Genomic DNA, 26,590 nt, shown 5'->3' on the forward strand with positions numbered 1-26,590 from the left:
GAGTGGTGCGATCCTGAGGATCGTGCTGCTGCCGCTTCTCTGCCTCCAGGCTGCCCCCGCCCCTTAAGGGGGCAGAGACCAGGGCCCACAGGCTGGGGCGTTGCAATGCCCCAGTCTGAAAAGCCCTGTCCATGAGCTCTCTGTTGCTATAACTAGTGTTCTGACAGCACAGGTCACTTACAGAGGTGCGAAAGTTGCGCTACTGCCTCAAATGGCAAGAGGCACAGCGCATAAGGCAGTGGCTCTGTCAGCACTGATGAGCTGCTGGTACATGTCGGTACAGGAGCATATCTGGGGAGAGAGGGGTGGATCCATTGGCAATCACAAGCAGTGGATCTTATCTTCCATGTTTTGGCCCACACCATCCCCTGACTCTCCTTGGACTTACACCAGTTAAATAGCTGGTGTAGGTAAGAGAGCCAGAGGCCATCAGGGGGCCTATGCAGAGCTTAGGGAGAAATATCTTCCTTACCTCTCTCAGGTTTCCTGATTCCCCCTCCCCAATAGCATGCAGCACAGCTTCTGTTGACTAGAATGTTACACTTGTCTTCACAGACTCTGTGCATGATTTTAGGCAAAGTTCTCTGCCTCAAAATTTGTGTGGGAACCTTGATCACCACTGACCACCTAAAATGTGGCTGGACACTGACACACTGTCCATTATTTCAGGTTTTGATTTCTTTTGAAGGCTGGAATAGATATCTGGTAGAAGATCAAATTGGGAAATCCAGAACTCATCTAACATCAGTGGAAAGAAGACATATTTGGAGGTTGTAGAGGAAGGGGTGCTTCACCTTTGTAGGCAGATGTTTATACACATGGTGAAATTTTAATCTTGTTGAGTACTTACAGCTGAAGCAGCAAAAGCCCTGAAACTCACAGCGAGGACGCCATCAGACCACTCATGAGAGACTGGATCAAATTGTCCATATAGCTGACCCATAGTGACTGCTTTGGGGTTGATAACAGTGATCTGAACTTTATTTTCTTCCATTAGTCCCTAAATTCACAAAATAAATGGCCTTTAATTAACTTATGGCACATACCATTCATCTAAATGTTCTCATTTATACACATGACTAATTTGGTTTGGCTAGTAGAATAATGTTTCTGTAACACTCATCTAGAATCGCAGGTTGCACCTGTACTTCTTTATTTCGATTTTCAGGTTTGTTTTTTTAAAATCATAAAGCTGGAAAAGGTGGGAAATTATCTCTTACACATTTCAGAACCTTAAAAATCATTTGCAGTTAAAGCCCAACACGTCAAAACTAGGGGTTTAATCTTACAGGGAAGCTGAGTTTGGAGATGCATTCATTCAGTCCTGTTTGGCTTACATATATCTGTTGGTCATGTTTGCTGGTTGGTAAACAGTGCAACTGTCATCTCGTATGTGGGGCTACTCCAGACAGTTCTGACTAAGAACCATTTGCTTGGTTGAACTTGAGTTTGCACTAAGCATTATTCGAGGGGGCTGAAGAACCAGATTAAGTCAATCCCTTAATTCAAGCATCAACTTCCATCAGCATCTCCTATCTAATCAAACCTTACCTGAACTACCAATACATGGCATTAACAGGAAACTCAAGCACCTCCAAAAATTAATATTAAAATAAAATTTTTAAAAGAAATGTTTGTTACGTTTGTTACACTTTTGGGGGGGGGGGTTGGTGGTACGTGGTTTACATTTCCATCTTGGCCATACTCGATACAGACACAACCAACTCCCAGGGCTCACTTCTCTACTAAGGCCATGACACAAGGTAACCTGCACAGATTAACAAAGCACCTACACAGCTGTGTGCTTTTCTTCCCCCTCCTTTGACATCTAGTTGTACATTATCCATCTACAGAGTTTCCCACAGAAATGTATGTTGAAGCCCTTTTGATGGTCCTGGAAATCATCTCATGCTTTCTTACATGACACATGTCTCATTGAACATATAACTGTCTTAAAAAGGAGCAGTCACCTTTAAGCCTCCCTACCCATTGGCTAAGCTGTCAGAACTGTTTATGATCATTCTGACTGCTCACAGGGAAACTGTTAACAGTCGAATGTTGTCAAATGGAGTTGGTTGACTGAGGGAAGTGAAATACAAGATTAGATGGGAGAAAACTTGACCCAGGGCCTAAAGACAGGAGGAACTGCGTGCTGCCCACAGGAACAGTGTTAAGAAAGCTTGTCCCAGAAATGAGAGCGTGTACGTAATAAATAAATAAATAAATCAGGAAGTGAGGGATTGGAACTAATCATCTGACTTAGTGTTTCTCAAACTGTGGGTCAGGACCCACTAGGTGGGTTGCAAACCAATTTCAGGTGGGTTCCCATTCATTTCAATATTTTTTAATATATTAGACTTGATGCTCCCATGGTATGTGACTGCATTTGGGGAAATGTGATAGATCTATACTTTTAACAGGCTACTATGTATATTCTTTGAACAATGATAGTAAACTTGACTTACTCCTGGGTCAGTGTGGGTAGGAGTGCAGCCTAGGATAGTTAAAAATTTCCCGGTTTGATGATGTCACTTCCAGTCATGACATCACTTCCAGTGGGTCCTGACAGATTCTCCTTCTGAAAAGTGAATCCTGCTGCTAAAAGTTTGAGAACCACTGATCTAACTATTGGCTGCACCTTCTAGTAAGTCACTGCTGGTCACACTTATTCATCTACATTTAAAAATGTAACAATGATTCATACACTATTCAAGGCTGCAGACCTAAGCATATTTACTAGGGAATAAGTCTCAATGGAAATGTGGGATTCAGTGGGACATGAGGAAACATAGTTGGGACTGCAGGGCACATTTTAAAAACCATAACATTTGCATTTCAGCCCACAGTGTCTCTTGAAAGGACATTTATTTACTTTCTCACACAGGTCCCCCAAAGCAGCTGCCAAAACCCGATATGCAGAGGTCTTTCCACCAAAGGGCTCGCCAACTATCATAAAACCATGGCGCACAATCATCATTTCAAATATCTGCAAGATCTTCTCAGAGAAAAAGTTAGTCATTTGTAAATTCATTTCTTCACAGTTTATCTTTATGGCCTCTAGTATGTCCTTGTAATCTGGTTTCGGAAGCTTCACACCAGGAAACAAATCTGAAGTGATGCCCTGCCAAAAGATGAATTACATTGCACTTTGTCAGAATTTTCACAGGCAGATGCTACACTCTGGACTACAGTTCTACAAAATAAACATTCTTTTGGGCAAGTGGTATAGTTACACTGCCATGAAAAATATAACTCATATGTAAACTTATCTAGTTGGTAACAAACAAGCGTAAATCAATATTTGAATGCTTTTTGATGTCTTGCAGGCATAAAGCAATCAATGTGCACTGATTTTTACCCTGGTTGGGGGGGGGCGGCCTTATGACGGTGGTCAGAGCTAAGGCACTAGTACCAGTGGCCCAGTATAGATGTACAAATGGAAGACACAGAGTTTGCTCCTGGTCTTCCCCTACAAGTGAGAGTGGAGAACCATGCAGGCATCTGTGCTTTCTAAGCACTAGCAGTAGAGAAGGGCTGAATCATGGAGGCTGGTGTATGATGGCACCACTCATTAGGTGGTTGCTGACTAGCCAACTTCATACTCTGAATATTCAGTGCCTATGTCTTTTGAAGTTGGAGCTGCAGGAGAACAGTGACAGCATGAATACACGGGATCAGGCTACATGCCTGAAGGGAGGATAGAAGTGGCCAAGGAAAACTGACTATGAGCAAACAGTGGAGGAGAAAAATTGGGATTATATTTATTTATTTATTATTAGGAAACAGGAAGAAAAATTGGGAATAAGTAGGAGATTTGGGTGGGGAATAAATTGGGAGAGCAAATTAACTGTAGGGAAGTTTATTTCGAAGGTATCTGGACAGGAAATTGATATTCCTATCATATGGGAATAATGGGTGGATGTAAGGAGTGTAGATTTTCCTGGGAGAGCCAGGCCTCAAATGATCCTAGTGAGGAGTGTTCAAATCCAGAGCCCCAGCCAGTAGCCACATGCATGCTGAAGCAGGCATTTGTGATGATATCTCCAGATAGATGAGGAATCACATAATCAAACTGGTGCTGTGTATGCAATTCCCCAGCCTGATTCAACAGCCAAGGTGGCACACATACTCAGCATCAATCACTAATTGACAGGAGGAACAACAGAGTGATGGCTTTAATTCACTCCTATCTCTCTCTCCCTAAATTGCTTGTTCATCTGATGGAGCTCTGTGCAAACAGCCTGCACTGATGCATGGGCACACAGCTGTATCAAAACTCTGGCTCCTGTAATCTATTGGTTATTATTATTATTAACAGTATTTATATACCGCTTTTCAATGAAAAGTTCATAAAGTGGTTTACAGAGAAAATTGCACAAACAAGTGTGCAGTTCATATCCCCAAAGCTGGAGTTCTGCCAAAGTCTGCTGTAAATTTTGTAAAACTAAAAAAATAGCATTGTTCACCTTGCTTTTTGAGACTCAGATGTTCACAGGCCCATCAGTGACTCTAGGTAGCCCCATAACATCACATTCATACAGATATATTGAGAACTTTATTAGTACGTGGATTAACTGAACCTGTCACTTAACTTTAGAATGATCTGATTAGGAGCACTATACTGTTAAAATTCCTTACCTCAAAAAGTGGAAGATCGTGGGATAAGAACTTAGGCAAATTAACATCGATAATAGACCTGAGCAGCAGAATTTCTTCATTTTCTGAGGGATATTTCAGCTGCAGGAAGAGTAAATTAATGTCTAAGTTGTAACCTTGTTTTAGTTTACCAAACAATTAAAACCAATGTTTCATGCATTCTTGCTGCTTCCTTTATATACGAATGTGTTTCATCTTTTAGGGTAATTTATAATATAGCCAGTCTAGGGTCACATTTTAAAAGCTTAGTGAGAAGGGTTAATGTGATTTCTCAGTTTAAAACCCTTTAACTTGTGAAACTTTGCTTTGGAGAATGTGTATAAAGCCGATCCAGAAATGGTTAACCCATCACACTGTCAGGCAAGGTTACAATACTACCAACACCAGAGTCACACTTCACAGAGTGGTACCAGCTTGTGAAAAATCTAGAGCTGATCATCTCTGTTCAGAGTTCCTCTAGAGCTCTGCAATACATTTCTTAAGTTCCTACACAAGCTGACACTGCTACAATGAATGGCATCTAGAGTGCAGAGATGGTTCAGTGTGTGCAGGTACATTCCTGAGAGCCCCAGAAAGCAATCCTCAGGGTTGTGGGATGTTCAGCAGCATCATGGTGTGGTAGTGGTGGTGCTGCAGCAGGAAGGGACATATCTGGAAACTGTGAGAGCAGAACCTCTAAAAAAGACATTGCTACGCTTCTGATCTCCAGATACATCCTCCCCTTGCAGCTACCAGTATCACACCCCAACCTGTGCTATTGGTCCCCCAATCCTCAGCAAAGGTTCAAGAATCTTAAATTCGGATCTGGGTGTGGGGAAGATGTTCTGGAGCATGTTGCACCAGAGATACTGCTACTACTGGAGAGGTATAACTGTTCTTGTAATTAAAACTCCTGTTTGAGTGATATAGAATATACTCTTCAGAGTTCCACTCCATGCCAGGTGTTACAAGATCAAGGCAACTATGCATTTATCTTTTATGTCACAGTAGTTAAAGGCACAATCCTAACTGTCAGTTCAGCTGGCCCAAGTCCCTTGGAGTGCTCTGAGAAGCGCCGGCCTGCAGAGGCTGACAGACGCCTCTGCGCAGGCTTCCCCTCCGGTGCTTGTGTCAGCCCCACAGGGCCAACACAAGCAAAAAAGGTAGGCGTGGGGGGGGCGAGGAGGAGGAGGGAGGGAGGCGTTCCAAGGTGGGGGGAGGGAGGGTGATGGGTGGTCCTGGGGGCGGGCGGGCAGTGGGAGGCACGGCTGAGATCCGGCAGTTATGCCGTATCCCAACCCCTGTTCCCGGGAAGAATGGAGCAGCTTCAAGCCGCTCCGCTCTCTTCAGACTTGTGCCCCTTCAGGAGGTGGCACAAGTCCGAGGAGACCCATTGGGGCCAGCAGCCCTTACCCAGGGGTAAGGGAAGAGTTTCCCCTTGCATCTGGCTAAGCCGCTTCTGGCCACAATCCTGCGCTGGATACAGTGCAAGCCTCCTGGTTTGCCTGTTCCAGCGCAAGTTAGGATTGTGCCTTAAGACAAAACCTAGAAAAACAAGGTTGTTCATTTTATTATCTCTAGTGCCATACAATAAAGTTAGCTCCACTCAAATTGATGGCCAGGAAAACTGTCACGTCCAGAAAATGCTGAATTCTGATGGATCTCACACAGAGAAATCAATTCAGCATGCAAGGACCATAATGGTTAACCCTTGCAGAATCCAACAGTGCTAATGGATGAATTTTTTCATTGTGCAAGCCAGTACCACAGGAACGTCTCAAAAATATGAATCCAAGTCCATGCTTCTTATATTCAAATAAATTCATTCTTGCAATAGTAGCAAATGCACTTGAAATAATGGATTCCATGTTTGACTCCAATGGCAAACACAGCTTTGCTTCTAACAAAATAGTAGAGCATCAGGTTCTAATCAGACCACAGAGAACATGCATAGCTTTCTACCTTCAGATTTCCAGCCGCAGTGAGCACTGACTTCACCGCTCTCATTCCGTAATCATAGTGGTGCTGGGAGGACAACTGCTCTGAACACAGGCGGTAGGTGGCTACAATTTTCACAGAGAGAGGTCGAGCAGTAACAAAGCCACAAGAGTACAGGACAATTTCTGCAATCATGGCGTAATCAGGTACCATCATAGCCACTGTCCGGAAGAGGGCCTGTTCAACAAACAGCAGCAGACACATTAGCTGCAGAGCCCCATCTCAATACTTTGCATAACAGATTTTGATTTAGTGCAGTTACGTCAATGCAATATTTCATTCTCAGTATGACAAAGTGTTCCTAGGCTGGCAGAGACACTTATTGTCCAACAACTCCCCCCAAAATAAGAAATGAAAAATACTACTGACACATGTGCAGCCCAGGTAAGGGCCTGCTTTCCAGGATCAAGGGTGCCCATCCCAATCACCACAGACACATCTTGATCCATGACACTATCATTTTATTGTTCTTTTATGCATTAGCTTTCAAGAGATAATTTAAAGACTTCTGGAATCACACACAATTCCTGTTCACAGTACCTTAAGATTATCTGGAAGTTCTGAGCGCCCAGCATAGCCCGGGTTCATGGTTATAAAGACAGCACATGTTGGGTTAAGTCTCAGTTCAGTCCCCTCAAATACCAATAAGTCAGACCCTGCGTTGATACCTATAGATAAAGGAAAACACATACTATATCACTGCAATTATGATGAGATCTGTTTTTACCTTAAGCCAGCGTAAAGTTTTATTTTAGATTACCTCTCTGGATCGTAAGAATTTGCTGAGCAACAACAGAAAGTACTTCCAAATCAATTCTGTTAAATTCATCAAAGCAAGCCCAGGCTCCACAGGAGAGCAAACCCTAGAAAGACACAAAAAAACTCTCATCAGCATTCTAGTCCACTATTCATTTTCAGTTTAAAAAGAAGATAGGAGTCAGCTTTATCAGAAGCTGTCAGTTCCCCATTCTATTCTAGCTCTTGTCAGTCAGAACAAATATCTCAACAGATAGACAGCCTATGCTTCTTACTGCAGCATTTTTAGATGACATGTTGATTTATACCTCTAACTGTTGACCAATATTCATTCATACCTTGAAGAATTTTCCAAGAGCGAGGTAATCCAGTCCATCAGAACAATTGAAAACCACACATTGCTTGGCTACAGCTTTTGCTAAATCTTTTGTAGTTTCTGTTTTTCCTGTTCCAGCAGGGCCTTCAGGGGCACCTCCAAGATGAAGGTGCAGCGCACCGAACAACGTTCTGAAATTAATGGGATTAAAGAGTTGAAGAAAATGCCTTGGTTTCTTGCAAATAATGAAACATTCAGCAGATACATCTGTTCCAGCGGGACAGCTAGAGGGGGTGCAAAGTACCAAGTTATACAAGGAGCCTCAGTGTGGCATGCAAGTGGCCCCTCCCCTTCAGAGACATTCCAGGTCATGGGAGCAAAATGGAGGCAGGAGACAAATAGATCTGTTTTGCTCCCACCATTCGAAATGGCTCCAAAGGGGAAGGGGAGGAGCCACCTGCACACCACACTGAGGCTCCCTGCAAAATTTAGTGCTTTGCACCCCCTCTAGCTACACAACTGCTCTGTTCTTTATTAGTTCCCATCCCAGTGCCAAACATTTTATGCTAGCACATCTACCTACAATGCAAAACATATTTTGACTATCACCCATCAGTGGATTGGGACCAGGAAGGGGGCAGATTTAGCGATGATAGCATCCATCAAATCCTAACCTCCTTCTTGGGCCTGATCCACCTTCACAGATTCACTTCACTTGCGCCAGCTATATAGCTGCCGCAGGTCCAAGTAGGCTCACCAGGCTGGCAGGGGCTTACTCCTGGACAAAGGAACAAATGTTCACTTAGTATTGGACTGTGAGCAAGTGTGTGAAATTAAGGAATTACTAAATCTTTACTAGTTCACTGAGATTCTGTCTCCCAAAAAGTTATGGCATTTGGAGACTCTTGGAATTATATATGCAGCAATTTGCCTTTCATGAAAAAATATGCACTTATGTTTATGTTATTTAATTTATGTTTATGAAATTTTAATATACCTATTAAACATACAGTATCTATTTCATAACTACACCTAAGAGGAAAAAATATAATAAAAAAGCAGAGTTGTATTTTTGATCATGACAGCTCTTGGAATTGATGACTCAATTACATTATCTTTGCTATAAGAACTCTTTTAATAACACATGCAGCAACCATATTGAGGTTTACCTGTAGCATCTATCAGTAAGTGGGGTAATAACCAGCCTTGGAGTATTGCCAAGATATTCATATCCATACCTCAAACCAGCATTGATCATCTTTGTTTGTAGATGCCCTTCCTTTGCAAAAACACAAAATGTAGAAAAATTTTTTTAGAAAAGAATAAAATAAAAAATAAGTAGAGTTGTAGTTAACTCAATTACTTGAAGGACTGTCTCTTTCTGCATGATGCTGTCCATTCAGATCTTTTGGAGAGAGCTCTACTCCTTGCTCTGCTACCATCAGAGGTATGGTTAACAGGGATCAGCAAGTGATCCCAAATTGAAAAGCTGCAAACAGAATTGACCTCCTAATAGGATTCACGGTCATCACGTACCTCCCAGTAGTATCTAAGTTGACTTAACCATTCAAAGTCACTGTCATCACTGACGCGTTTGGCTACAAGAGATGCAAGCACATCCCTAGCATGAACATCCAAGACAACTAGGGCTCCAAGAGTCACTCGATTCTGCTTGGACAACGTTCCACGCACCAAGGTGACAATGCCATCAATCTGATCATTGCACTGCTCCAGATAAGCATCAAGGGCCTGAGAGAGGGTGAAAATAGACACAGATAAGTTATCTGCCTCATCTACATAATCTCAACAGAAATACATAGAACTGCATCCTTTAAAAGGAAGCTCTGGGATTTTGCAATTGAAGAGTCTGCAGTAACAGGAAGAATTGCAGCTTCTTCTCATGACCAGAAAATCAGACAGCCCTTTCATCACCATGAGCAGGGAGTTGCAACTACCCCTAAAAAATATGCCTGCCACAACCTGGACAGTTGTGTTGATTGGTCCTTAGGCACTAACAAATAGGTATCAACACCCTGTTCCAAGATATCTATAGATGTTTACCTTCAGATTATCCAACAAGAACAACTGGAAAGGATTGTGAGATACTCATGTTATTGATTACACATTCTGACTCTGATCACACATTTAACAACCTTGTCTTATAAAAGAAGATTTAAGTACTAGTGGCTCAGATGGTTCTCAGATGTGTTTGAAATATTCCTACCTCCTGTCCATTCCTGATAGCTGTTTGTACTTCCGTAGTCCAGAAGATCTGGGATACACAGAGAACTGTCTGACCAGGCCAGTCCCTTACCCAGTCTATACGTAGAGTTTTTGTATAAGCACCTATTGCTTCACGAATCACCTAGAGACACAGAAATGAAAGACAGGTGCTAACCAAACATGAAGTTCGGTTAAATCATAGCAGTGCTTAATCAATATTTATTTATTTTATTTAAATGAGTCATATCCCACCTTACCCTGATTCATCCATTGTATTGGCATTTGCACTGAATCAGAACAGCCTAGGACCAGTGCAAGCCCCTCCTTTCACCCGTATGAACTGAGAACAAGGGAAGGTATAAAGAAATCTTAGGTTCTACTGTTCATACCCTATAAGGTTCTGATTTGGCAAACTGTTTAAATACACAGGTTGACCCCAATTATCCATGGGTTTGGAACCCACAAATTCAACTCAATGTGGGTCCCCAACCTGTGTCTGGGGGGCCGACCTGTACCCTCTGGACATGACCAGTGGTATTCTAAGATGTGGGGAGTCTGCGTGCCTCTAAGATGCACTTCTAGTTTTTTAAAAAACCCAGAAGTGCATCTTAGAGGCCTCAGGCAGGCCCTCAAGGCCTGATGAAGGAGGCCACACACGGGAGGCCACACACAGCCTCCCTGCACCTCAGAACATCTTTGGTCATGTTGGGCCCACCCATGGATTCCATTATTTGCGGATTTCACCATCACCACCAATTCTGCCCCTTCCCAGGAATTGTCACTCCCTCCCCAACCTTCCCCATTTTGCCCTCTGTGCCCCCATTCCACCCTTCTACCACTGCCTCCTGCTGCTCCCACTGACTAACCACCAACATCGATTGGTGGGAGAAGCTCCAATGCAGACAGGATGGCAAAAGTCTTCCTGACAGTGCTGCTGGCAGCATGCCGATTGGTGCGCTGACAGAGTGCGTTTTGCAAGCGGTTCTGCTTTATGGTAATCAGCACCAGCAGAAGAGGATCGGCATTGGACAGTGCGTGTAAAATTGGACTGTTTGTGTGTTTGACCTGCAATATGTCACTACTGGTAGCAATGTCTTCAAATCTCATCTCGCACAGAAGCCATATGCAAAGTTCCAGACATTTGAAGGACTATAGACCATAGTCATTTCATATTATTATATCTAATGGAACAACATCAACTCAAATGTGCTTTTATTACCTTATGGATGGAACCAATCATCGCTGTTTCCAATTCAACTAACCACTTTTCCACTTGACCTCTGGCTTTAGATGTTGATATTGTATTTATGAGTGCTACAACCTCTCCTTCACTGCTTTTCATGTGTGTAATATCCAAGGTTTCTGTAAACTCAACACTAGCAATTCCCTCAAAGCATTTTTTCAAGTGCGGCTTTACCCTATGGAATGAAAAGAGGGATGAGGGTCCATTCAACAAAGTTGTAGCTCCCTCAAATAACAATTTCTTCATGCCATGCGTATTTAGATGAATAGCCCCCAATTACCTCAGTGAAATCAGAGCAGTTGATTATATCATAAGAAGCACTTTTAATTTTTATATCAACCCCTGCTAACTGAGTAAGAGGCACTTTTTCAATTGGGTGCTCCTCTTTTATTTAGCAGGGGGATAGTAATTGGCCCACCTCACCCCAGCAGTGTCTTTTTGTTGAAAAGCAGTATATAAATACTGTTAATAATTAATAATATCACACTCACAAAAATTACACTCTGGCATTATTTAAATGCATCTTTTGCTTTTTATCCTCTCTGAAACAGATTACACATGGAAACAGCCCTGTTGATTTTCCAGCATGGAATAGAACATACCAAGAATAATACGTCACTTAAAATAATCCCAGGACCATATCAATAGGGTTCAATTTGGATTACAAATATATACAACAACATATATTTTTCTTCTTCTTATGTTTGCAATAAGTGTAACTGATATATATCTTTTCCAGCACCCAGAATTATTTTCCTGCCGTGATCAATAATTAGAGACTACCTCCTTTGACGTCTGCTGTCCTGCTTTCATAATGAAAGTTCCATTGTTTCACACTTTGTGAAGATACTTAATTTTTATGCATGGTGGGCTATTAAGATTGTGCTAGCCCCCAACTCCCCACAGATCATTAGGCTATATGGATCTTCCTCTCTTAACATACAATTTAACCTACCTTGCAAGGTAGTTGAGAGGGTAAAATGAGAAACTCATGGACAATGGCTTCATCTTTCTGGAGGAAGGCTGGGATACAGATATGATTTGGGAAAGGGAAAAGGATTTGGGAAAGGGAAAGGGAAAATGAGCTCCATTTTAAAGATGAAGGCATATACTCCATTTTAAAGAGGAAATGTACAAATAAATGAACAGTTATTCACTTCACAACTAACATATTGAAAGAACACAGGACCATTTAATACAGATGGCTTAACAAGCAATTCTTTGTAATCTCTCTCTCTCTCTCTCTCTCTCTCTCTCTCTCTCTCAGGAGCCTATCCAGATATTTTGAGGAGCAGGGAGAATGAGAGTACATGCAACAACAACAACAACAACAATGCATGGCACACTTCCAAACATAAGAAGGTTGTTGTGCATGATCCTTTTCACCTCCCATCCAGTTATATCTAGACTGGCTAAGGATTAGTCACTTGTCCCCACGTCACACAAAAAATCTGCAGCTCCTAAGTTAAAAAAATACAGGGTGATTCTCGCAGATGTGCATCTAACAACACTATACCGTGTGGGATCTTTGGTCTCAGAGAGAATCTCAAGGAGTTCATCATTGGACAAGAAGAAGAATCTGGGGAAGAAGAGTCGCTTCTTTTCTAAGTACTCATTCAGTCCCTTCAGAATTAACTCCAGGAGTTCATTGCACTTTTTCAGTTTTTCCAACATCTTGTCTATCATCACTACTGTAAGAACATGTTTATCCTAGGGGGAAAATAACAATTATCCCATTTAAAAAGCTGGGTATTAAATATTGTTGTTGCTCCAAAGCAGGTTCTAAAGTTGAACTGAATTTGTATAAGAGGAAAAGGAACACCCTCAAAAATTTCTTCTGAACTTTTATTACTTAATTTTTACATCTTACCACAAGTAAATAAAACTCAGATTCCCCCTTTCAACAACATTCCATACATTCAAATCCAACAGGTGCCAACAGGGTGCCTGTTGCATCCTGTGGGTGAGTTTCAGCCTCTAAAAGCCTCCTCAGGGAAGGGAATATTTGTCCCCTTCCTCCAGAGTAAGCCCCTGCTAGCCCAGTGGGTCAACTTGGACTTGTGCCAACCAGCCACCTGCTTCAGCAGACATTTTGCAACCGCTGGAAAGCACCAAGCACCACTGGAACATTAGTTCCAGCAGTGCTACCCGCTTCAGGATTGGGTTACTATGCACATAATTTATCATTTCAAGAAGAACAAGTACTGAACAAACCTGAATGGCACATCTCATGATATCCTTCCATGTTTTGTCCACAGTGGTGAATCGCCTGCCTTCTTCGGGCATCTGAGCCATAATGTCAGGAGAACTGAAAATAGGCTCCAAATACAGCCAGGTAGCCTGAACCTTCAGCCATTCATCCAAGATCTCCTGCACCAACAGAAGCTTTGATTCCCAATCTCTATAAAACAAAACACATTGCACTTCTAATTGTTCTTTACAATAGTCACATTTCTCCTGTCTAAGAGCCCAATCCTATGCATGTCTACTCAGAAGTAAGTCCCATTATAGTCAGTGGGACTAATTCTCAGGAAAGTGTGCAGAGGACTACAGCCTAAGGGCCCAATCCTATTCAATTTTTCTGTGCATACCAATGGGGTATGCACTGCATCCTGTGGTGGGGAGGCATTCACAGAGGCCTCCTCAAGGTATGGTAACATTTGTTCCCTTATCTCAGGGCTGCATTACAGTTGCACTGGTGTTGGCAAGTTGGATAGGATTGGGCCCTAAATCACCCAGCAGTGCAGAGTAAATCTAGACCAGTGGTTCTCAAGCATTTAGGGAGATCTACTCCCTAAGTAAGTGTTTGTGGGGGGGGGGGGGGAACGAGGGCAGCAATGGGAGCCCTGTGGAGTTCCTCCTGCTTCGTGTGCTGGCCATCTGTATGTACAAGCAGCCCCCCCCCTCAGCGATGTGATCCCCAGGATCCACTCCCCCATCCAAATTAAGCATTGAAACTCATATTTTTGATCAGAAAGGCTCAAAATATATTTTGAATGATAATAAAAGCTAAAGCCAATTTCAATGCTTCATTTAAACAATATTTGGATTTTGCAAAGGTCTTTGGTCAGATAATACGTGGTGATAAGAGAATAGCTAAAGAAACAAAGGCAGAGTAATATTAGCTCATCTGGGAAAGGAAGGGGAGGAAGAGGGAGCTAGAAAGTATTGCAGGAGCACCACCGTGATGTTTAACCAAGATCCTTGATCATTTTCTCCACCATTTTACTCCACGAACCCAAACATGATAAGAGCATATCAGATGCCAATACAAGTTATTTTAATTATTTGAGGGGAAAATGGAACCACTTGAATTCACAGCATATTCCAAGGTCCCTCTAAAAGAGGAACTCAACAATCATGAAAATGACAATCCTGGAGCTATCAGTAGCACAAAGGAAAGTGGAGGGCCAACCTGGTTCTCTGCCTCAAGAAATACGTCTAGGGAAAAAATTGGGTGGGGAGAAGAAACAGGAAGAGTTTCTGACGAAAATACCTATATCTCTTAGGACCTTATACTTGGGTTTTGCAAAGTGCACCTATATCTGGAGAAGGGGAAAGAAGTTATGATAAATGTGAAACTCGAAGTGTAGGACTGGCAGTGTTAAGAATGCACAGAGTCAAACATGATGGCGAGAGGTGGGTGAAAACAGTTTTATTTTTTTAAAAATTTTCTCAAATTTCATTGTTTTTCAAAGATAGAAGTGCAGAAAGCAGTGTTATGAAAACAGCCACCAGTTTAGCTGGGGTAGGCTTGAGTAACCCTATTGCAGGGGCTGGGGCCTTACATGGGTAAGGGGACAAATGTCCCCTTCCCCCGAGGAGACCTCTGGCAGCTTCCTTGGCCTGCAGGATACAGCGGTGGCCATTTCAGAGCCATTGTAGCCTGTAGAACTGGGAAGCTTAGGATTAGGCTGTTCATTTCATTATCACTGTTTTCACCCACCTCTAGTGATGGTATTAGGACCCAACTGAGATATGCTGATTTAGTATGATGCAAGGGATGGGTGTGATTCAAAGTGCAGGATGAGAGAAGCAGCTGAATGTTCCTCCCCATCTGTACTTTTCTTATCAAAACCACCCCACTAATTTTTATCCCATATGGATTCTGCTTTCCAGTTATTTTTAAATCAGTTTGTTTTAAATCACTGACTTTTTGAACAGGTCTGCAGATACCAGTCATCATTTACCCCATAGATAACTGTGAGTTGGGTACCAACATCACACATTAATGAGGTCCTTTATGAGCTATATTATTGGCTTCTTCCCATCAGAAACGTTTTACCTCATCTTTTTTTCATAAGGCTTAATGAAAGGAGATCCTCTCATGGTCTGAGTTTTGACAATGTGGTCATCCAGCAACATCTGAATATCATCCACAGCTGACAAAATGTAAGTCCCTGTTTCTCTGTACAAAAGGAGAACAAATTCCATTCCATCCCATTCGGAAATCATTTTCACCATGGCCTTCTCGAGAGAATGCTCTTTGCTGGCTGCTTCGCTGATGCCCTCAAATTTCTCCAAGTATGGCTCAAGGTGCATGTCAATATATGAAGAGACAGTCGAATCTTCAGAAGGTTTCAGAGAGTACCCAACTATTTCTGACATGGCTTCCCAATGCCGATCTTGCAAACCAGGGTTGCAAATCACTTGAATCAGTGGAATGTGCTCTTTAAACTCTTCCACTTTTGTCCTGACCCTTGTTGTTATAAATAATGCATTTGGGGAATCATGGAAGGTTTTTTCTAATTTATACAGTGCACGCCAGTAGTTTCCCACATCTGTTTCAACATGGTCTGGATTCACTTTGGTGAATATTCCATCCATCCAGTTCCTGTACTTTGTGTTAAACTCCACAGTCATATCATAAAGTCGAAGATATGGGTTCAGCGTGTCCTGAATTTTTTTACGCTGAGGATATTGAGATGTGAGCCATCCATAGGCCTCCTCCTCTGCGTTAAATGCATCAATCTAGAGAAACCACAGTGAATTCAAAACAATAAAGTAGGTTCACATTTTTTTAAAAAAAGAGACCTCAGCTTAAGGGGGTGGAAGTAACCCATAAGGTTTAAAAACGCTATGATGTTCATTCCAGTCCCTAGTTTACTACTTTACCCCCCCAAACTCCTACATTATAAAAACTCACAAACGCGCCTTGCAAAAACTCACTCATACACTCACCCAAGATGAGTGCCAGTCCTTCTGGGTGACTAGCTGGACAGAGTAGGCTAATCAGTGTAACCTGAAGGCATACCTGAGTGGGTGGGCTGAGCTGTAAGATGTGACAAGGCCAGAATCAGAATCCAAAACTAAATAATTGATCTTCTGCTTATTTTCTAGTTTGGCAATTTTAAAAATACGGAGTCAGAAAATTGGTCTTTCTTGCCCATTACTGTCTACCTAAACTAGATGTAATTCAGGCAGTATCTCAGGCAGAACTATTTTCAGTATCTCAGGCAGAAGTCTGTTCCAGACTTGCAAACTGAGATCCTTTCATAAGAAATTCCAGGGACTGAACCTTTGAATTTCTGGTTTAAAAATATTCTATCTCACAAAGCTTGGCCCCTCCTCACAAAGCAAGATTGCCATTTCATTATGAAGATCGACTTGAAACTTTACCTTATCAGCAGCTGCATCTAGCTTTGCATTCAGTGCCTGAGCTTTCTTCAGGTACCTATTGACTTCCTGCATGTCCCCATAAGAGTAAAATTCTTCAACTTGCTTAGCGTAACTCTCCAGTTCTTCAACAAATCGTTCACAGCGCATCTAAGAAAACATTATAGACAAATGGGTAGACAGATTCACAGACAAATATGACAGAATTTTAACAAGATGGCATAAATTTACAACTGAGAAACAATGTTTTGCCTAAAATGCTACAATGATTAGTAGGCTTCTCACTTCAGAGATGCATAAATCACTGCTGGTAAACTGGGGTGAACATTTTAATGTCAGGTATTTGATATGATAAATGTGTTGTTTTAATGTGCTGTAGCAAACCCTACATAGGTATTTAAGAAATTCTCCAGAATAAGTAATTAGTAAAAAATATTTATATACTATTTTTCAACAAAAAAGAAGTTTACAGGGTACAAATAAACAAACGGTCCACTATCCAAAAGGACATGCAATCTAAAAAGATGCAGCAGAGACATCAGCAACAGTCACCAGAAAAGACACTGCACTGGAGTGAAGAAGGAAAGTTACTCTCACCCTGCTAAATATAAGATGATGGTGAGCTACCCCACTGTCAGGGCCCCTCCCAGATGCCCTGACCCCCGACTTACCTGGGAGCAGGCACCCCATGCCCAGGGTGGGGAGGCTTCACTGCCCCCAAAGGGGGCAAAGCAGGTTGGCTCACATCAACCAGCCAGAGGGGGTTGGCAGGGCAAACAAGGAACACAGAAGGAAACAAGCCAGGAACAGGAAAGGCTTTTTCTGCCCCACCTGGAGGAAGGGGAGGGGCCAAAGGGGGCAGGCTTGCTCCATAAAACAGGGAGGCCAGGGATGAGAGGCAGTGAGTGTGAAGCAGGGAGCGGTGAGGTCAACAGCTCCTAGGCCAGGTTTGGCAGCTCTGCTAGGGAGGAGGATAAGGGTGCTGGAACCCCCTCTCCCTCCAACCAATCTGAGGCCTCCCTGGGGAGCAACAAGCCTGATCCAGGCCCCTCCAGGGGAAGGCCCCTACACCCACTAAAAGCATAATCCAAACCCTCCCATAAAGCACATTCACAATAACTCAGGACAGGCCAGTGCCTCCGGACCCTGTGCTCAGAGGCGGTAGGTTTGTGTGGGCTTGAGCAAACCGGCACAGGGGATAGGAGAGGGTGGCCGGAGGGAGGAACTTAGGCGAGGAGGGGGCATTCCTGGGCAGGCGAGGGCAGCCTCGGAGGATCCTCCAGGAGGATGTGAGACTAGCAGGCTGAATTCAAGCCCCAATCTCCAGCCCGAGCGGTGTTGCCTGGGCAGCTCAGATTTGCGCTTGCAAAATCATGGGCGCAGATTCAAAGAGCCCCATTGGGCTGCCTGGGGTGTTCCTTGGATAAGGGGAAGGAAATTCCCTTAGTCCGACTTGTGCCCCAGCTGGCACCAAATCTGTGCTGGATACAGTGCAGGCCAATCAGCCTGCCTGTTCCAGCACAGTTTAGGATTGTGCCCTAAACTTATTATTATCATATGCAACAAACAACTGCATTACTAAAATAAACAAACACCAATTAGAAAGGAAAAAAAACACACTAACTTTAAGTCCTTCCTGGAACTGCTCTGTTTTCTCTTTAATGATCTTTCTGTGCTCCTCGAAAATCTCCCCCATTCGTGCATACCACTGAAAGACACTATTGTTCAGTCGAATATCCGCGGGTGAAAAGTTTGCACACTCTATCAGGAAAGCAAGGCAGTTTTTGGCATCAATTAATCTCTCCTCCATCTCCAGCATATCGACTGTTTCCACTTTCTCTATATAAGCCTGGTTGGGAACATTCAATAAGATATATTAGTGGTGGCGTTACATTTTTGTGTTTTTAACATGTGAAAATTAATTCCACATTGGTCATGGCAGGGCTAGTTGTAAAACCAAAGTAGAATCTTTGGGCACACCTCAGACCACAACAAGGGGTGGAAACAAATGGTCGTATGTTTACCAACAAAGTGGTAGGTTGAGTCCTGAAAATCTGTTTGATAAAATCAATCAATTAAAAATAACTGATGTGATTATGCACACCACTCCATGCAATAACATATAGCCTGTAGTATTTGATCGTTTGACATATGTCTTGTTTTGTAGAAAAGCAAGATTATTATTAGTATTGAGTAGATTATCTGCTTTTCCTAGGAGCACTTCCAAAAACAGGTAACTGTTGCAATGGGAAGCACAGATCTAACAGTTTGCACCCCCACATCTGCTTAGAGGGTGCATCTACTCAGTTGGGCCTCCATCAAGCTACAGAACAGAGAGGTTACCGCAAGGCTGAACTGAGTGTGGGGAGGGTCCTGAGAAAAGGATAGTGTTTTTCCCACACTATAGCACTCAACTGAAAACGCAGACAAAGAAACTGGCTGGACTGGCTGCTGGAACCTTTTCTCTAATGCTCAAATGGCAGATAAGGCCCTTGCCTCCAGTGCTAGACTCCTTAGCTACTGTTTCAAAAGGCTATAGGGTGCCAACATTTGACTAAAACTGGGAGAAGTTAGTGGTACGATTTGTGCATTTCACTGAAGGTTTTCCTACCTTTTCTTGCACAATTTGAGCACTGCTCCACTTCCAATTAATTGGACAAATAAAACTCATTGCCTTATCAGAGGAAGACAGGAGAAGCAGGCAAAGATCCAGTCTTGACTTTGCTACAGAACAGGGGGATCAGCTCAGTTTCCCAACCATTTCAAAACACAGATGTACATTTTGAGCCCTTTTGCAGCCTTTGGCATGCATACCAGTGTGTCAGTCAGATAAGCTAGCCATAGGGATCATTTGTGCATCTTGCCCCACATCTCCCAGACACGTGACAAGATTTGCCTTCTAAACAGCTCTGCAAAAGTTCTGTTAGCAACAGTGGCACAAGTATGTGAAGGATAACATGGAATTAACCTCTCCCCTTCCCATGCCTCTACTCTCATCCAATGAGAAATCTTTCTTATCTGAGGCACTATCAGTGTGGAAGAGCTTCCAAAATGCGAAACATTTCCCTTTGAGCTTGAAAGATATCCTACCTGCTATCTGTGCAAAGCCATAATTCTGACACAGAACAAAGCACCCAACTCCATTTCAGCAAAGCTGAGAGAGGGCAACACACAATCAGTAGGTCATGACTTGTTCTTGAAAGTGTTTTTGTGCAGACCATAAGGCTTGTCCGAATTCAGAGAAACCTAGCTTTCCATTTGCCAAAAAGGAAAGCTATTTCTAGTCTTAAAATATATATATATATATACCTTAAACTCCATTAATTCGTGTGTATTTGATGGAGTGCTAAGGGCTCTCTCTGATATCTTCTCAAATTCATCGCAAAGCCTGAAATTGGAAAAGGCACAAAGAAAGGGTAAAACTATGACTACAGGTAGCCACACTTGCCATCGCTGCAGTGCTTTAAATGCCTTTTAGGACTGATAAGAAAGGAAGAATCAGACAACACAGTCTCTATTCTTGAACACTTCTAACAAGCGTTGACAGTTGTTTTATGAAACATCCAGAGGGTGGGACAATCACACATCCATGGAACAGGGGAACACTGGCAGTGTACTAGGGCAGCGGTGGGTAAATTTTCAACTTTAGGGACCCTGGACCTTTAACAGTTGCATAGGAGAGAGAATATTTCAGCAGGTGCAGCTTGTCTTCTATACAATTGTTAAAGATTTAGGGATCCTGGACTTAGGGATCCTAAAGGTCTAGGGAGTCCAAGTTGAAAGTTTGCCCATCCCTGCACTAGAGAATAGGGCCATACACCTGTCTGAGGGTATTTTGTTTAGATAGCGCCATCCATGTACTCAAGAGAGGCCAGGTCCTTGTCCCCAGATGCTTACAATCTAGATATTGTGTGACCACTTGCTGGAGAGCATTCACAACTGCTGGAGAGCATCCAGAGAGCATTCCCAGAACCGTTGGGAAGTCGACAAGCAGGACACCTCTGAGTTAGCTCACAACAGCTGCTGCCTATTATGCTGTAGTGGAAAAAAGCTGGGGAGAAGTCCAGGGAGGGCGTGGAAAAAGGAATGAAAAAAATGAAGAGGAAAAGCCCAGAAGGGAAAGAGGAGAGACTGGAACAAGAGCACAGGGAAAGGCAGCAGGAAGCCAAAAGATTAAGAAAAGCAGTGGAGAAAGTAAAAAAAAAATAAAAAAAAGGATGGAGAGAGACAGGAGGATGAGAAAAACCTCTGGAGTCCTGGAGAGAAGAATTGTGAGGGCTAACAGAGACAGAGATGACACCCAAGAGGAAGCAGTGTGAGGCAGAAAACCCTAAGGTGAAGTGAGGTTAGGTGCTGGCAAAGACCAGGGCCAGGGGCTGGAGAGAAATCAAAGGGGTACAATCAGTGTGAGAGGAGAGGCTAGATTGGACAACTAGTGCTGCACACTGCCTGGTCCTGGAGGGCCAGGACTGGAGAGAAATCAAAGGGGTACAATCGGTGTGAGAGAAGAGGCTAGGTTGGACAACTAGTGCTGCACACTGCCAGAAGAAGCAAGCTGAGGACAAGCCCAGCTGGACAAAGGGAGGGATAAGACAACGCTCACAGTGGGGCAAAGGAAGAGAAGGAATCTGGGAGCAAGAAAAAGGGAGAACCACAGGACCTTGGTAGCAGAGGGCAGAGATAAAGAGGACCAGGAAGGTGAGCCTCCTTGTGAATGACTGATGATGGAGTGGGGGAGAATGAACTCTTGTTGGATCCAGAAGAGGGATAAAGGTATTATTATTTGCTAATTTCCCACCAGTGCAGCCCTAAATAAGGAACACTGGGTGTTGCAACACTGAGTGATACCCCAACAATGTCATTCCCTAACACTTATTATGTGGATCTATGCCTACGGGGGAGGCAGGACAGAGCCAATTGATGCAAAAGAAACAATACTCTGGCCAGCATGAATGATCTTCATAGGAAAGCAGCCTTTCATGTACACAGTCAATGCAGAGGTGGATGCACTTTCCCTTCCACACTGCAATGCTCATCCTAGACCCCTTTGAACTGACTGGATACATCTTTTAGCCCGACTGGGGATTCAAATCTCCATCCGCAGCCACTAATCTTTATGCACAACTGGTTGCCCACTATTAGAACTGGATCAGGGCTACATCCATTTATATCTCTTACCAAATGGGACTTACTTTAAATTTAGATCTTGATGATCTTTGAACATTTTGCCAATAATTTTAGAACAAAGTGTATCAGCTCGCTTTGTCAGGGATCTAATCAGTTCATCACAGTGTAATTCAAACATTCCCAGGCGAATACACTGAAACACAAGCAATGATTTGAAGAAATCTGCTAATTTAACACAATAACTAATCACAATAATATTAATATTAGTTAATGATCCAAAAAAAATAACTCAGTAATATACGTTTAATTGATCTGAAGTAACATTTTCTTTAAAACTGATCTTTAAAAGAACCTTGCAGGTCCTTCGCAAGAAATGATTATTTATTTTAATGTATATTGGCAAAAATATAGCAAACCACATCGTAGGTAGTGAAGAAGCCTATTCATTACTTTCTCTAATAACAAAACCAAAACACATAATACTGCTTTCTGCATGACTCATTTTTGTAGGAAAAAAACCCCAAAATTGGCAAAAAAAGGAAAACAATTATCTAACACCTAACTGACCATGTAATGATTGTGGCTGCATCTGCTGACACTATATCACCTATATCATCCACCTAATACACTTTTAAAGCTATTGTAATTTATAATTATAATATATAGAAATGTTCCCTTGGAACCAAAACCACATAACACCGCTTTCTGCACTTACTTGGGAAAAAATGAAATCTGCTATAAAATAAAAACTTTTAAGAATACATCTAACAATTTAAGGTATCAGAATACCTTTAACAATTTATTTGAGATTAGATCGAAATAGAGAACATTGATCTAAAATAATTTAAAATAGAACACTTATAATGAGAAGAAAAAAGGGGCTGTTGGAAATATATCATATGTATGGGTACTGATCTAGATTATTAATATATACAGATGTAAGGAATTAGAACACTTGTGCTACATTATTAGATATATTCAATATTAATTAGATATATTTATATTTTTAAATGTATTTTAGTGCAGTTGTCTGTTCCTTTTTCTTTTTTTGTCTTCTGTTTTTTTCTGTTCTTTTTCTTTTATTATAACAAATAAAAATAATTAAAAAAGAATACCTCTATTAATAGCTAATGAAGATATAAACTGTAGTGCAATTCAATTGGAAGGCTATACACGTACTCTTACCGTGTTTCCCCGATAATAAGACCTATCCCGAAAATAAGCCCTCCCCTTTCTGTGTAAGATTCCTCTAAAATAAGCCCTCACCCGAAAATAAGCCCTATTGAGATTGCTACTGTAGTGAAGGTGATCCCCTGCGCTACACGCTACATTACGGTACCCTCTGTATGCACCGTCCCCCCCCCGGGTGAAACGCACGCCGCGCTCCGAGCTGCATCCAATCAGAGCTGCAGCAGTGAGCGCATCATCCTGTTCTTCCCCAGTGATTTGCTTGCTGGCGCCATTGAGAGCAGTGCCGCGGAGGAGAGCTGAGGCAGGACAACATAAAAACCCGGTATGTAAGCGGGAGTGAGGGGGCATGATGGAGGATAAAAGAAGAACTCAGGAGGCATGATGGAGGATAAAATAAGCACTCAGGGGGCATGATGGAGGATAAAAGAAGAACTCAGGGGGCATGATTTGTTCACATTTACCTGTTTATTAAAATTGCTGTCAATGTTCATTAAAATAAGCCCTCCCCTGAAAATAAGCCTTCTGGTGTTTTTCTGTCCAAAAAAAATAATAAGACAGTGTCTTATTATCGGGGAAACACGGTATTTCCATTGTATATGTAAGTTACCTTTCGAGAAGTATACTGTATTTCATCCCTAAGGTTTTGATACTTAGCCACTTCAGCTGTTTTTTCTTCAAAGGTGTGCTCCTCTGACAAGAATTGATCAAGGTCCCGATCTGCTTGCTTGGTTATCAGATCCTGGTACTTATCATAGAGTTTGAGATGCTCAATTGGTGCCATACTCTCCTTGATAATCTCTTCTTTAATCTTTTGTTTATGACTCTCTAAAATTTCATCAAGGATGATGGGTTTCAAATTCATTGATCTAGTCTTGCTCTCCGGCTTTCAAAACAACAGACAGTTTCTTTCAATATTTTTCTTTGATTATTTCTGACTCACAGTTTATTTAAATACACAAATAAATAATTCATGATTTCATTTCTTTAGATTAAATGGGTTTACAAAGCAATACTATGCATGGTTACTCAAAGTTTCTGTCTAGCTCAATGGAGCTTACTCCCCAAATAATTGTGCATAGGATTCTAGCCTAAATGAAGAATGGTTGACCTACAGTTATTGTGTAAGTAACAATAAAGCTATTGTTAAAATGAAGATGATCATATCTTCTGAACAGAGGTTTTTCACAATTATAGTGTATTGTACAGGTATTACTTTCTTCTGTTATAATTATAGTGGATCCTTGCGTTACAATGGCAATCCATTCTGGAGACACCACTATATTTTGAAAATATTGTAATATGAACCCAAAAATATATTGTTTTTTGATAATTTGTTCTAAGACCTCAGAAGTTGAAATTTCTGCCACAGAACTAAGTTATTTCTCTCCAGAAAAGGTGCCTACTGTGCTATTTAGGAGCCATGTTTATCAGTTTACACAATGTTGTAATTTGATAGCAAATGTGAGCAAACATAACTTGGAGATAAATTATTCATTGTAAAGTGAATAACTAATTGTATAGTGAACCTTGTTTTACTATAGAGAGTCCACTATAAAGTGATCTGATTGTAAAGTGAACCCATGGTAAAGTGAGGGTCCACTGTATTTTAAATGATTAAAGATTCAGCCTTAACTTCTTTTGCACCAGTACATAGAGCAGACCAATAGTTACACTGACACAACATGTACAGTTACATGGCCATCTAGCCAGCCCTGTAGCAACTTTATTATGCTGTCACAGGCAGATACATTTGCACAAAGGTTATGATCCAGGTTGTAAGACTGTGATCCAAGAAGGCACATGTGAAACATTTGTCACCACCACCCCTTGAATGGCTTTTTATAGCACTGGAAGAGTCTAAAGCTGTAGGCGATAGATGACGAGAAGAAATATCACCCAAAGAGACAGTGACCACATACTACACAGAATTTAGTGCACTGAAGCTCCATTGTTTTTCCATAAGATTTAAGTGTATACCAGATTATGGCTAATCAACTGGCTCTCAGTTTATTTATTTAAACATACAAAACAAATAAATCAGGAAACATTTAACTTCTGTAAGTGAATATCGTAAGAACATAAGAACAGCCCCACTGGATCAGGTCATAGGCCTATTTAGTCCAGCTTCCTGTATCGTCACGAAGTGTTTAGTGTAAAATAAGGTATCCTCTCTTATGACAACCAAGCTCATTGCCAAGAAAGTTATCATCTGAAACACAGTTTAAGGATGACCCAAAAATAAAATGAGACAACAATGACATGAGGATCACTTACCCACTTTGAATAAAGTTTGGTCTCTACTCTTGGCAAAAGATTGACAGCTTTAATCATTACTGTATATATATTCAGAAATATGGTTTCATAGTCAGAAAACGCAGGTTCAAACTTTACAGTATCATCATCTAGAATCAGTCTCAGGATAAAGCCTGGATGTTCATAGGCTAGCACAGATCTCTGGCAAAATTGATTACAATATACAGTATTAGCAAGCATACAAGAAAGTAAACTATGAGACAAATGTGGGGACAGGATACTTCATGCCTGGGTTCAGACACCCTTCTTCAAAAATTATGGATCTTCATGGGTGACCCAAAGGCTGAAACACAGCTGTAGTCCTGTCTGTAATGCTCATCTTACTGGAAGAAAGGCACCAATCCACTTGTCTTAGGTCATTTACATGTGGCAACACATGATAAAACTGGTAAATTTGATAAAATAGTTTTCATATAATCTTGGATCATTGTCCCTTCTAATCTCATGAAGCAATTATTTAGTCAACAGAGGGAGTCAACTAAGAGCCCAATCCTATCCATCACTGGTGCAGCTTCAATGCAGCCCTGAAGTAAGGGAACAAATGTTCCCAAACCTTGAGGAGGCCTCTGTGACTGCCTCCACACCACAGGAAGCAATGCATACCCCATTGGCACAGCAGCACCAGCACTGGAAAACTGGACAGGATTGAGCCCTAAGAAGATAAATGACACCACATTCACTTACTTCAGTTACACTGGTGTTCTTTTTTTTTTCCTTTGAAAGTAACACATAAGACGAAGGCCTACAAAAATATCATGTCTATCTTTCCCAGAATAAAGCTTTCTGATTTAGACAGACTCATAGTCCTGCCTGTGAATCCTACTTACTGGAGGCTGCACAATTAAATCCGTAAAATCCTGCATGGAAGCTAAAGCGAAACTTTGCAGTTGCTGGGTCATTAACGAAGCAGCACAGTCAAAGAATGCCTCTAATTGGGCACTGCTGGCATTTGTAGGTACTTGCTTCCGTTTATTTCCTTGGTAATAGATATTTTGCACTTCTGGAAACCATCTGAAAGGGACACAAAATATTTTAAGAGGCTCACATGAACACGTGTTCCATTTGGGTTCTCTTTGTTAAATTCTCAGGTAGAGTTTTTCAAACATGTTCTCCAAAGTCCTACCATCAGCACTGCCCCGTGACAATCTTTTCCCATCATCCAAGGATACCTA

General features: G+C 41.9%; 1 protein-coding gene across 1 annotated transcript in view; it reads right to left on the reverse strand.

Annotated features, from left to right (window-relative positions):
• The window catches only part of DNAH7 (dynein axonemal heavy chain 7), a 99,661-nt gene that overhangs the window by 58,776 nt on the left and 14,295 nt on the right, over positions 1-26,590 (reverse strand). Inside the window, exons 10-30 of the mRNA XM_066620522.1 lie at positions 26,246-26,429; positions 25,380-25,559; positions 23,713-23,988; positions 21,980-22,107; positions 20,097-20,175; positions 18,412-18,636; positions 16,791-16,937; positions 15,457-16,142; positions 13,386-13,572; positions 12,688-12,881; positions 11,148-11,346; positions 9,930-10,070; positions 9,242-9,454; positions 8,875-8,984; positions 7,728-7,896; positions 7,394-7,496; positions 7,174-7,301; positions 6,598-6,810; positions 4,639-4,737; positions 2,873-3,121; positions 851-1,000 (exon numbers count right to left, since the gene is read on the reverse strand). Coding sequence (XP_066476619.1) covers positions 851-1,000; positions 2,873-3,121; positions 4,639-4,737; positions 6,598-6,810; positions 7,174-7,301; positions 7,394-7,496; positions 7,728-7,896; positions 8,875-8,984; positions 9,242-9,454; positions 9,930-10,070; positions 11,148-11,346; positions 12,688-12,881; positions 13,386-13,572; positions 15,457-16,142; positions 16,791-16,937; positions 18,412-18,636; positions 20,097-20,175; positions 21,980-22,107; positions 23,713-23,988; positions 25,380-25,559; positions 26,246-26,429 — 4,060 coding nt within the window. The remainder of the gene's footprint in view (positions 1-850; positions 1,001-2,872; positions 3,122-4,638; positions 4,738-6,597; positions 6,811-7,173; positions 7,302-7,393; positions 7,497-7,727; positions 7,897-8,874; positions 8,985-9,241; positions 9,455-9,929; positions 10,071-11,147; positions 11,347-12,687; positions 12,882-13,385; positions 13,573-15,456; positions 16,143-16,790; positions 16,938-18,411; positions 18,637-20,096; positions 20,176-21,979; positions 22,108-23,712; positions 23,989-25,379; positions 25,560-26,245; positions 26,430-26,590) is intronic.

This window comes from Tiliqua scincoides, chromosome 1 (assembly GCF_035046505.1).
Source record: "Tiliqua scincoides isolate rTilSci1 chromosome 1, rTilSci1.hap2, whole genome shotgun sequence".
In the NCBI taxonomy this organism is placed as follows: Eukaryota; Metazoa; Chordata; class Lepidosauria; order Squamata; family Scincidae; genus Tiliqua; species Tiliqua scincoides.